Raw genomic sequence first — 13,638 nt, forward strand, 5'->3', positions numbered from 1 at the left:
TCTAAATCGCACTTTTCTTCGGATCTTTTTGAACCTGCAGATACCCCCCTGTCCACTGTTTCTGTCTAATCCACAGTATCTGCTGTCACCCAGACGTGACAGTTAACAAGCAGACAACAGGCTGATTGGCTGGAGGAGGAGTATGGGGAGGAGGAAGAGGGAATGGTTAAATGGAGCTGTCATAGGGAGGGGTTAAATGTTTGGGAAAGAGCGGGGAGAAGGGGGTTGTGCTGCGGGCGTTGATTGATAAGAAAACCATGTTCCTGAGGAGAGGAGGAGCAGTGGGTTTGGGAATCAAAGTTTATATCTTTGTTAATGGCCTTAAATTGGGCTGTGTGCGTCTGTTCATTCCCATGTGTATTTGCGCGTGTCTATGTGTCTGTCGTCCTGAATGCCACAAGGTATCCACCCTGCTACTTTACTGCATGCTTGCCTCCAGACATGCACACAGCACTGGCACTAATCCAGAGCTAAAGCAGCTTCACTCAGCCGTGTCCAGCTTTTAACACTTAACGCTCATTGATCCGTCAGATTTTCTGTGCTTCACCTTATCAGTCAGCATTTCACAGCCTGTGTTTCAGTGAGTTAAAAAAAAAAAAAACATAAGAATTCCAATCTCTGCATAATAATGAAGGTAATGTTTTCCTTTAATGGCCTGAAATAGCGGTTTCCCAATAAAATACTTTCAGCTGGGTTTTTATTCAAGTGTGTGTGTTTGTGTGTGTGTGTGTGTGACGCTATACACAAAAATGTGCATCAACACATATCAACTGAGGCCATATGTGTGTGTGCACACCTTTGCCAGTGGCCCACAACAGCAAACAGATGGAGCATGTCTACGCCATCACTCACACAGGTCTGGCCTCTATCCCACCATTCATCTTTCCTTCTTGGCTCAAACCTTTCTCCCTGTATCTCTGACCCCTGCGTCTGGGTCATGCCTCTCAGCCTGAAACACAAACTTCAGCGTCTTCAGAGAGTGAGGGAAACATCAAAGCCGAGACGCTTGTTATCACTGAAACTAGATAGCACTTCAGGCTAGAGCCTACTGACCCAACATGCTAAGGTTGCACACAGAGAACAGCGGGATATAAACACACACAGACATACATGCACAAACTCCACCCTCCCTTACCACCACCTGGCTGGTCATAAAATGACAGTCAGCTCAAAATTGTGGTCAGGTGTGTTTGAACTCTAACCTTTCCAACATGAAAAGCAAAGGTTTTTCTCCCCAGGAGGCAACATCACACATGCCACACTGGCCCTATAGGCTCTGTGTGTCCTATAACCTGAAGCCAGAGTTTACACTGTAAGAAACTTTAATCAGGTCTTAGAGCAGACCCCATTATGGGCTGCAAAGGGTCAAGGTTAACCACTGATCTAGAGTCAGATTACTCTCATAAAGACTCCATACAGGGGGATGTAACCATATCGGATGTATCTGTGGTTAGTAGTAAGCTCCACTGGCTGCTTCTTATCACAGTAACACATCTATCCATTAGTGCTGCCTTCCATCCACTGAAGGAAGCAGAAGGGATGGGGTGGTCTGTTTAGAGAAGGGGCTGGCAGTTCTCCTTTATGCTGGAGAGACTAGTGATTTTACTATTAAAATAGCTGCTTAATAACTTTTTAGTACTAATTTAAGTATTTTTCTACACTGTGACTCAAAGAGTTGAGTGTAAATGCAAAAATAAGCAGAGACACAGACATCGGTGGCTGTCCTCCCACGCTTTATGCAGTCTAATACTCCAATTTAAGATCATCACTCACAACTAAGCACCAGCTTTAAAGGATCATAACAAAAAGGGCGTATCTCATAGTTTCAAGGATTCTGCAATAACACTCTCACCAGACTCCCTATAATGTTTGATGATGTGGCCCACACAGATTTGGTGGTTTTGGGTTTCCACCAAAGATTTTTATAAAGCTTTCAATAGAGGGTGAGCCAAAGAGATGAAGAGGCCCTATTGAAGGAGAGAAGTCTGTATCATTACCAGGCACTCAAAATGTAATCACTACCAGGTTTGCACTGCTCCCTGTTTCTCCCACCTGAGTCTGTTCTGCATGCACAGCATTCACAGACCGTACACACAGGGGGGCATGTAGTGGTACAGACAGACAGAAAGGCAAACCAGTAGATCTAGAGTCTACCTAGAAAGAAAACCAGAATGTTGCAGATGTTCCAAGGTATACATTAAAACAGGATGATAATCATTTCATCCTGCACACACAAAGCAGGCTGATATACACCCAACATTAAAAACATCTGAGGACTTGGAAGAAACAGCTAGGATAGGAAAAAGAAGGGCGTATATTTGCAGTTCTGTTCCCTTTGATGCTAATGAGGAGTCCACCTTTGCTCTCTCACACTGTGTCTGTTCATTATTAAATGTATATGAGCCAGCTGGCTCTCTCTCTCTGTATGTGTGTGTGTGTGTGTGTGTGTGTGTGTGTGTGTGTGTGTGTGTGTGTGTGTGTGTGTGTGTGTTTAGGTAAGAGAAGATTCAGAAAACCTCAAAAGCCTTCAATCCACTTACCACAGCAAACTGAAAACACTTTAGTGGGAGCTGCATCTCATTGATATGCACGAGTGTTACCTTTAGACAGGCTTCCATATATCAGTTTAAAAAGTGTAATTAACCTTTACACATACGAAAACACTTCCTACTGACATTTTAACATATAGTTACTCAGGGACACACACACACATACGTGTCTGAAAGTTCCTCTGTGGGACCTGAACACAGATGCGTGGGCAGTCTACAAGTACTTTCCTCATCACACACCCAAATTATGACTAACAATGTTAACTAAGCTGACAGCACACATTTATCTACTTATTGTAAACTCCTCCGAGTACATATCTTGTTCAACCCAGTGTTTTATCAGGTTTTATTAGTTCATTTAGGGAGAGACATGACTCAGTTCACAGTTACTCCTTGTTTTCTGTGAACATCTCAACAACATGAGACATAACTTCCTCAGACTTATTTCAAGTCTGAGGCTTAGCCAAGAAATGATTAGGTATGCTGCTAAAAGAATACGATTTAAATGTGATATACTATTACTTTCAGGCTATCCAAGTATTTTAACTACTTGTCTGTGGAATGAAAAAAAAGACAAGAATTACTGTAATTGTTCTACAAAGGCAACCCAAGGAAGATCTGAGGAGTCCCTCACTGAATTACAGACCATTAGCACCATCTTAAAGTCCCTTAAACCACCAGTCTTCAGGCGATTTCACACTCCAAAGGTGTAATCCACCCTAATCAGACTAACATTAGCACCTGGGAGCTCTTGCTTACCTGTCATTTAGTGACAGAAAATTAACACTTCAATGAACAGAGGGCAAGGGTATGGGAAAGACAGGTGGTCTGTTCACTTGATTAGAATGTAGGTGTTAATCTCTGAAGTTGGATGTTTGTGTATTTGAGTTTGTGTAACTGTGATGGCTGAAGAGCTGGCATTAATTAAATTCCTGTTGACCTCATGAGCCAAATCAAATGCTCTCTAGTTACAGATGCAATCAGGAAAACAAAACAAAGCATGAAGTGTACAGGAGAGAAAGTGAGATTAGAATACTGTGAAAATGATTTTCTGAGGTGGGCTCCAAAACTAACACCTGAGATTATATATACTATTATTTTACTGCCTGTGATACACTTTGGAGAGCATCTAAAAAGCTCTTGTCCAGTCATGCATGACTCCCACCTCTCCTTGCTGAGTGCCATGCGTGGAGGATCTAAGTTGGGATTCTCCATGGACTCCATTTGCGGGCAGCGCAGGAAGTAGTAAAGGGTGTGGAGGGCGTCGGGCGACCAGGACACGGGCTGCTGGGGACGGGCGTGGCGGGCTGGACTCAGCCCTGGGCGCACTGAGCTCAGACGCTGCATGTGATGCATGGCACGGGACACCAGGTCACCTGGAAAAAAGGAAATATGAGATCAGTGTTAGATAGTTTAGAGGATATTCATTATAACTGATGTTAAGTTTGCTCAATTCTTTAACAAGGTGCCAGAACTCAGAGGTTCCCTGCAGTGGTACCAGAGGTATTCAGGCTCTAAATAAATGCCTAGTGGCACATAAAAAAAAAAAAAGAAAACTATAACATGAGACTTCAGTATGTACTCTGTGGGCTGCCAGTCCAACCGGATTTCCCCTTTTACTGAACCACTTACAGTCACCCCTGCTTTACTCATTCCTCTCCCTCAGTGTCTCTGGCGGTATTTGCAATTAGCAGTGTCATTATCAGTAAGCACAGCCAGACGGCCGGTCTAAATAGCCATCTATCTTTAATCACTGTAGGAGTTAATGGGGTAACAAACAGTTGATTACAGTCTCTAATGAACCGTTCAACTGTTTCTGTATTGACGCTGCTCACTCAGTGCACTCTGCCTGGAAAGGTGGAAAGTGGATGTCACATGATAAAAGCAAGCTTAAGTACTGTGCTTCAGGCTTCGACCACCACTCGTGTGAAAACGTTGCTGTGGACTCCTCCACCCATACTGTGAGCCAAGTACACGACCATGTGCAGTAAAATCAGATGTACAGTACTTTTTAGCCTAAACAGACGTGGGTAGATGAACAGAACACAAAACAGAGAGCTGAAGCCTCAAAGACATAGGGCTTGTAGATAACATCCTGATGTGTGACCGTGGGTGTCAGAACAGGCGTAGAATGAAGAGACAAAATGTCAGTCGTCACAAAGATTGGGATGGGGATGTGGAGGAGGGGCAGAGAGAGGCAGCACAGGGGAGGGAGGCCAGGTTGAATTTGGGATCGTGTAACGGTCATTTAGCATAATTACCCCTGGGTTAATTTCTAACCAGATTACTGTGAGTAGGAGGCTGCAGAGGGGCCACGGTTGGGAATTTTAGCATCGTGAGTGTGTATGTGTGTTATTAAGAGGTTTGGGGCACTTCGAGGGGGGTCAGATTGGAGCAGCCCTCCCAAAACAGACCCCACTTAAGGCTGAAGGGCCTCCTTTGTGTTAACCACCACCAGCAGTCCCTCCAGGAGGTCTTCTAGGAATTCCTGCCCAAGATAGAGAGCCTCTCCCTGGCTTTCCTGCAGATATTGTGCCCTGAAGCTAAACTGAGCTCCAGGGGTCAGAAGGATATGAAATACTAGATTACAGCTCATACTAGAGTCCCTGTGGAGGCCTGAAAATCAGTTAACTGTGACATGACAGCTTTTTGAATACATACTGACAAAATGTGCCTCTTAGGTCAAAGTTGCAGGATAATAAAATGTTTCTAAGAATGAGATCATTAGAAGAGGGTGGCTATACTGCCAGCCAATCCAACACAAACATGTTTACACAACTCTTTATCTGGACTCTGTGTGACCCCAGAATTTTAATTGGCTGCACAGGCTTTAGCACAAAGCTTATTTTATTTTGGGTTGGTAAAATCCTGATCGTGAATATTTCCCTTGGTAAAGTGGATGGTCTCACGCTCACAGTTTCCCACACCTGGTGAAAGACCACCACAGAGCTGAAAATGAAACATTCAAGTGTCTTTTAGAGCCAGTCTATTGGTTACACTATATTTGCAAAAATTTTGGACATTCAGCTGACATGCCATCCTGCCATCCGTTCTCCATCATGTTTATGTGTGCTGTGTGTTTGTGTGTCTGGCCAAGTCCAGTCTAGAGATCCAGCAGAACTGAGCAGCCCAGTACAGATGCTCCTGTGTCTGCCTGGTCTCATGGGCTCAGATCAGAGTGCCAAGCCCTCTGTGTTTTTGTTGTGTGTGCATATCAGTGAACACATGTCCATCTGTGTGTGTGTGTGTGTGTGTGTGTGTGTGTGTGTGATTGTAGGCGTGAAAGAGTCTGAAGGATGCCAGCCCTGCCCAGACCAGCCCAGCTTCACACCACCACAGAGATGTGGCACAAAGGGACCACTGAGCAAGAGAGAGAAAGAGTGTGCCTGTGTTTGAGAGTGTGTGTACACTGTCTTAATGCCTTACTAACGGTGGCGCTGTATGAACGTGGCCTTGTGCTGGACGAACAAATGGTGGAGTGTTAGCTCATTTGGAAGAGGAAACCTATCCCCGCTCTAACCAACACTAATCTCCATCCCTCCTCCTCTCAGCGTGCCCCAGCAACCTCACTCCTCACCTCTATACCTTTCCATCATTTCCCCTGACCCCCACCCACCCACCCCCCACATCTAAACCCTGCTTTACCCGTTACTACTGTACTTCATTCTTAAACTTCATCTCCTACCTTTCCAACTACCATCCGTCCACTTTCTTATACTCCTGTCTTTTTCTCACCTTTTAATGACCTGACTCGAGCTCTCCATCATCTGCCAACGCCACCTCAGCTTCCATTTAAACACACCACCACGTACAGTAGAGTACAGTATGGCAGTATGTGTGTGTGTGTGTGTATCTGTGTGTGTGTTTTTACCAACAGAACATGGACATCAAGAACTGGCAATATTAAAAAAGAAAAATCATGCAGTCACACAATGTAGTCACCCCAAATTATAAATAAGTGAATAAATAAATAAATACAAATACAATTATCACTCATCAAAAAATTGTGACTTCCCAAATTTCACACTTCAGTTTCTTAAAGAAACCATCCTTCTTTCTTACCAACCATGTAACTAAACAGTAGAAATGAGAGTGGAGAGGGTACAAGCCTTTTTTAACCTCTAATAAAACAGAAGCTCCAGGCTGTAAGAGGTGGAGATACAGCAATACTTTACCAAGTCTTTTCCCATCTTAACTAACTTGACTGGGAACCAGGTAGTTTGTGTTGACATGATGTCAACACAAACAGACCAAGGACATACAATATGCAATGAGAGGCATTATCACATTATTCTCTGGAGTTTCATGTGTAGATAATCTATGCCATTGCTTATTTTTAGAAGAGATGGATGAAACTCATAACACAAAAACAAAAAAAAACCAAAAAAACAAAAGTTATTCTTTTATCTCTGCTTGGCACTTGGCTGCCTGAAATAAATAGTTTTTTCTGGCAGAGGAAAGGTTTCCTGTTTCCCAGAGCCAGTGAATAGTGCAAGAACAGCAAGGTGTTTTTAGAAAGTGTTCAGAATATGGTATTAGTATTTAAAAAAAGGACAAAATATTTATTGTGTCTGGGAGTGCTTACTGGTCTGTAAAAACATAGCATCATGCCTTCTTCTTTATGATTGCTAAAAGAGCTCACAGGAAGTTAATAGATTAAACATATCATGTGAAAAAGCCTCTTAATATAAAGTACATCCAAGCTCATGCACACTACTCTGTACTCACTGAGTTCAGAGATGCTGCCCACACAGGTAGCGAGCAGGGACTGTTCCAGCGTCCTCAGCTCCAGCTGGGCATAGGCATCCTCCCTGCTGTCCACAGACGTCTGCTGGTTCTCTGTGTAGGGACTGAAATGGGCCGGGAGAGACAAAACACCTACAGAGACAAAAAAAAAAAAGAGAGAGAGAGAATGGCATTTATGATTCATGTGATAAGTTTGTGAACCGTGCAAATAAACCTCCAAAACTTCAGCAACACATCCATTCTCACTTCTCCCACAGAAGTCCCAAAACAATCGCTGAGGTGGTGTTTACTGAGTGAATTTATAATCCTGGTAAAACGTAACCCACACCGCTGAGGGCAAATAAACACATGAGGGAACGTGAGCCTTGCTCTCAACGCATTCAAGAAAATAAACAGAGCACATAGTGACATCAGGCTAATGCAAACAAAACAAATGCACACTGCATCAGACACAGGGTGAGGCCTCACAGACGGGAACACACATACACACACAGACTAGGATCACGGTAAGAATTCATTGTTATTGCAGAAACTTTGCTTTAATATCATAGACATTATTCAACATGTAAAACACATACTGTTCATGATGCCTCCAGATCACATCTGCAGATATTTTGCAGAAGAAACTAATAACGATAGTTAAGTGTGATACGACTTTAGTATATGGAAACAGAGGTTTGATATCGGGTTCATATTTAGGATGTCATCAATCAACAGAGCACTGAAGGGATCAAAGACCACCAGCAGCCCAGGACTCTAACAACCCCTACTCTGACCTTTTTTACACCAACACACCCACAGAGGAAGAAACAAACAAACAAATGTGGTTTTGAAAGAATGAGGAATTGCAACATGTCACACCTTTGTGAAATTCATTGAAAACAGTGCCCTTCACTGATATATAGGGAAAGTTTGTAATGATGAGTTTTAAATTCTAATTCTTGGTGGAAAGACCTAGTGTCTGATGCAATCAATATAAATACCTTTAAAACACTTAAATAAATAAAAAAAGTTTGAAGGAAGTGAAATGAGATAGGATCCCCTTATAGCAGTGAATGTTAACAGCATCCTTATACAATTTATCAAAAAGACAAGGGAAAAACATTTGCCAATCAACCCATTGGTCAAAACCACAACATACTGTAAATCAGCTTTGACACCCATATCCAAGCTACTGTTAAAAAAAAGTAAATTTAAGCAGTTAATAGTGTCAGATAAAGAGGTGATGATTGTTTCTAATGCACTAAAATAATATGATTTTATGGCTGAGTTGTGCGGATGAAATCACGGATCAAGTTTGCAGTGTACTAATTCCACTGTCATGAGTTTTGGAGTAACTATGGTCAGTCTAAGACATGTGTGGTATTTCCTCTTCAAATGGACCCTCTGGAGATTCAGTCAGCCCAGCCCAGCCCAGCCAAAACAATGTTGCTGAGTACAAGTCAAAGTGAAATAAAATCATCTGTCTAAAGACTATCATTCACCTCCATTCAAAAAAAAAGATATCAGATGAATTATGATATAACAGTTAAACAGCAAGTTTGCACTTTTATACTCCCTGACAGCTGAGACTAATTGCAGCCAAGAAGATAACATCGCTATTACATAAACCGAAGATGTCATCCTGTTCTTTCACTGCTGTACCTCCTGAGATTGCTGTTTTCCAACTCCAGTGGATGAAAGTTATGACAAGAGGAGGTGAGAACACTGAGTGTTGTTTTCTGCCTTTTACTGTATCTCTGCTGCCTCTTTATTACTTCTGTCTGGAGCAATGTAGGTGTGTTAGAAGAGCCAGAGTGTGCTGTTAGCTACTGTGTAGCTAGTCAATGTGGGTGAGCACAGTCAGCTGCCCAAAGGTTAACCTTTACTTTGGCTTCACAGTCTGAGGTGAGCTTTCTGCCAAGCCAGAGGAAATGAGTGGGGGGAGGGGGAAGAGGAGGTGGACGTGGGATAGAACAGAGAAATGGAAAGAAGAAAGATCATCAGTTTGGGTTTGTGATTTACTTACAAACCCTGAGGAGAAAAGCTTCCTCATCTGAAACTCTCCCTACTCTCCCAAAAGGGAAAAGATGGGCTGCCATCCCTAAAATGACATTCCCATGTGCTTCCGGCAAAAGCTATCCTCTCACAGGAATCTGTGAGGGATGTTGGGAAAAAAAATCCAATCATCTTACTCTGAAGTCTCTTCCTTTCAGCACCCCCAAGATACAAGCGGAGATTGCACTTTAAGAAAAAAATGAGCAAAGGACAGAATATTTTCTAACCACTAGGTAACAAATAAATGTGCTTACAGTAAACACATATTATGCCTAAACATGGAACAAATGTCCAGATTTAAGACTTTAACCACCTTTAAATACAGGTGAGCATGTTCTGCACTGCTTTAGACTCAACCCTAAACCTCCATATTAATCATCCACCTGGCTCTTCCATCCTGACCTTCTTTGTATTTGTTTTCTGGTTTAAATTTCTGTTATGAAATGTTTTTGTTTAATCCTTTTAAACCATTTTTTCTTTATGATGTATCTCTGAACGCTTTAATGCATTATGTAAAACACGTAATTTTCCCTCTGTGTACAAAATGTGCGATAGAAATACACTCCCTGCCTTTATAAACAAAGCCCAGCAGAAGCTTTATCTGAGAGTAACAATTATAACTTATCCAGATCCTTGAACAAACAAATTTAAAGTCAGAGCATATGGGCGGTTGCAAGGGTGGAGGTGAAGCTAATGAAATGCTATATACGCAGCAGCAGTTGTGACATCAGCAGTGTTTGCCAACAATCAGTGGATATAAACTAGATCTCATATCTTATTGTGTATTGTGTGCTGGATATACAGTATGCTGCAGTGGGTCGTTCGTGTCTAGTTGAGAGCGTTTGAACTGGAAAGCAGGATTTTTTCATTTTAAACTGTCGGCTTAATGAGCAGGAGCAAAGCATCTACCTAATAGATCACACCGCTGCGCTAACAGACTGCTTTGACATGCACACAGCAGTGATCATCACAGCTGCATGACGTGTTGACTTCCTACCAACAGAGCCAAGCAGAGAAAGAGAGAGTCATTTCAGTGTACAGTGGTGCTTCATAAATGAAAAAAAAACATTGACAGAATTAAAAACATGTTCATCCAGACAGGGTTATGCTGCCAAAGGAAAAACCATACAAAACCCCCCGCCCCCACCCTCCCCTCTCTCGTACTTTCTCTGCACCATCTGACTTGTATAATATGTGCTGACTCCCCATTGCAACACAATGGAAACGGCTGCCTACAGCAGAGCACCACCGCTACAAAGAACACGCACATCAGACTAACAATCTGTGCACAAGCTTCAGCACGTCCCTATTCACTCACACAAGCACAAACATACACTCATATCTGTGCATGAAAAGTATGTTGGCACTTCTTTGATGTGTCAGGTATTTTAGTAATTATGATGAGGGTATTTGCTTCTGGGTTTCACCTTGTTTATCATTCCTGAAAATGACACTGAGCACACAGAAATGTGTGTGAAGCATCTGGAGCATTTTTCAAGACCTTGTGAATCTGCCTCACCACCATGGTTTATGGCCACCATAACTACAGTGGCCTCCATGACAGAGTAGTAGGTGGTACTGTATGTGACTGAATATAACGTGAATATGGCTCAATTCCAACTCCTGTCAAGAAGACTCATGCCTTCTGAGGTGTTAGAGTCATTTTAAGAGAGTCTGTCTCATTAGTTTGGGTGAGGGTGCGTGAAAAAACGAACGTGTGGTAGGATGTGTTCATGCAATGGTGTACAAATTAACATAGCTATTTGGACTCCCTGTAGTGTGACTCCCCGAGAACCTCACACTGACGTTATTCTAGACTTCAAAAATACAGTTCAAAATAGAAACCTAATGATGTACAAATTTAACCAGACCCCTGGACCAGTCGAAAAGAGCTCAGTAAAAGTTAAAGCACAGCTTTCCTCTTTTGGTTCTTGTATTAAAATTAGACAATAAGACTCTTTTGGAGAAAACTAAACAGCAGGTAAATTACCAGCTCACAAAGAACGCCACTTTTTTGCTTCTTTACAGAACCAAACAGGCACCGATCTGATGTCTCCTGAAGTTTCTCTTATCATTTTTAGCCTATCTTTAGCATGCTTAAAATAGACAGGTCTTGAGCAGAAGCAAATCTTTAGAAATGTTAATATAGTTTCAATTGATTCTGCCATATTCTTTCGAAGCTGTGGCAAATATTCACACAGCACCGTACTCTCAGTAGTTCCCACAGTCCCACCCCATGGCTTGCCTCACCGCTGAACCCCAGCCTGCGTCATTTGGGCCTGATGTAGGTCTGCAAGCCAACCAAGGGCCTGTCCCCACCACCACCACGAATATCATGAGCACTGGCAGCTCCAGCACTATATGCATCATTTCTCTCTGGCACTGCGAGAGGCTGGGGATAAGATGAAGAGGAGGGGATGAGAGTAGAAGCTAAGAGGAGGAGTGGGACTGAGGGCTGTATAGCTTTGGTGGAAGATGAATGAGTCATGCAGAGGAGGGGCTGGGGAGAAAGACAGGAATATCTGAGCCTGTGTGCAGGGTGAGGCAGGGGAAGACAAGTGGCACAAGGGATTCATTCTTTTGCGGCTATTATGGCTTCATTTCTGAGGTTGACCCTGCAAATGTCATGTGGGAATCCCAGCTACAAATCACAGCTGAAACTTACCACAAAGCCTGTGGCAGTCCCCAGCCCATTCAAACTATCTCTCAAAACCATTACAGCTCCTCCTAGCTCAGCCAAGCCATCACTCACAATGATGTTGGACATACTGTCGAAACAAAGTCAGAAAAATCCAACGACTACTTTTTGTTATGCTGAAAATTTTTCAGCTGTCACTCTCAGTTAGGTGTCTTTACAAGTCACACCACATCAGTGCTTTCAAACCAAATCTCAGTCTATTGTCAGGGAATCATAACAGCCGTGAGCCTGCCAATAAAATGTGCCAAAAAGAACTTCTGAGTTGAAGCAAGTTGCAGTGAACACATCACTGCCTTCCCCTACATACCTCACCTCTCATTCTTTGTGATGTCTCATGTTATCTCCCAGAGTCACAATTTGTTCTACTTGACTCCATGTGTGTGTGTTTTTAGCACACATGCTTGGTAGCAGCATTAAGGGAGGAAATATCTCGGCTTTAGAGGATATTACTGCTTCTCATGTCTACTTCTTCTGCAACATTTGGAAGATATCTGGGTTTGACCTTCAGTAACAAGCCAGAAAAACTGCACACAATGAATCAACTTTGGATTGAATTTTCTAATTTTTAACCAGAAACAATTTACTAATTAACACTGAAATAGTCTGTGAGGTTATATTCTTTCCCAGATTTTAGTTTGACTTGTGTTCCCACCAGCTCAGCCCTGACAAAAGCACATTCTTAACCCATAATTGGTCTGTGTGCACATTTGTTTTGTCTACCATAGAGTGTGTGAAAGGCACAAGGACGTGATCAGCTTTGCTCCTGCTGTATGCTCTCAGTGGCCCGATAGAAAAACTCAAAGACTCAGGAAGGTGTGTATGCACATGCACAAACACGCGCGTGCACATGTACATACACGCGCACACACACGCATGCGCACACGCACGCACGCACACGCGCGCACACACACGCACACACACACACACACACACACACACACACACACACACACACGTGAACACCTGCCTCGCCTCCTTTAACAGCCTCTTCATTCATTACAGCGTGGACGGATCAGAGAGCCAGGGAAGGGGCGCTTCAAAGCCACTTCCCCTACCCAGAAAGGAGCTCTCATTCTGGGCCAGGAGGCTGTATGCTTGTCCCTGTGTGGAGGCTGGAGGGTGGACAGTCACACAATAGTGCACTGTTTGACAGGGCTGTTTTTGGGTGTGTGTCACCCCCACAGTCTCCTGATCTCCTCTGTCTTTCAGAGAGTGAGCCTTTCAAGCTACAAAAGACACACACATGGTCATGCTTCATTTCATGTCAGTGGAATCCATAGGCCAGATGTGATCCTTCACTCGCCTGGCCTCTTGTTTTCCACCCTTAAAGGGCTCCAAAACACCTGTTTTTCACACATCCAACCTCACTCACACACCACACATTCTTCGCCCTGTTTTTACAAATTGTGTGCCACACACTGTTTTTTTATTGGCACTGAGCACAACTTTTTAAAGGGTGACAGTAATATTGATGAATAAACATAATTAACATCGATGAGCCAGAGGTATTTCAGCTTTGTTTAGCTATGCTAACAGCTGAGTTTCACCAGGCAAAGTTAAAAATATCCATGCGTTGGCTTGCTCTGGTGGAGCCTCCTCATCACGATC

The 13,638-nt window shown here is 43.0% G+C and overlaps 1 protein-coding gene across 1 annotated transcript in view; it reads right to left on the reverse strand.

The window, feature by feature from the left end:
• abtb2b (ankyrin repeat and BTB (POZ) domain containing 2b) overlaps nucleotides 1–13,638 on the reverse strand; it is a 44,024-nt gene that overhangs the window by 9,223 nt on the left and 21,163 nt on the right. The window contains exons 2-3 of the mRNA XM_071503529.1: nucleotides 7,278–7,427; nucleotides 3,715–3,925 (exon numbers count right to left, since the gene is read on the reverse strand). Of these exons, the coding sequence (XP_071359630.1) occupies nucleotides 3,715–3,925; nucleotides 7,278–7,427 (361 nt within the window). The remainder of the gene's footprint in view (nucleotides 1–3,714; nucleotides 3,926–7,277; nucleotides 7,428–13,638) is intronic.

The sequence above is a fragment of the Trachinotus anak genome, unplaced genomic scaffold (genome assembly GCF_046630095.1).
Source record: "Trachinotus anak isolate AG129_WGS33_773 ecotype Australia unplaced genomic scaffold, CSIRO_AGI_Tana_v1 ptg000002l, whole genome shotgun sequence".
In the NCBI taxonomy this organism is placed as follows: Eukaryota; Metazoa; Chordata; class Actinopteri; order Carangiformes; family Carangidae; genus Trachinotus; species Trachinotus anak.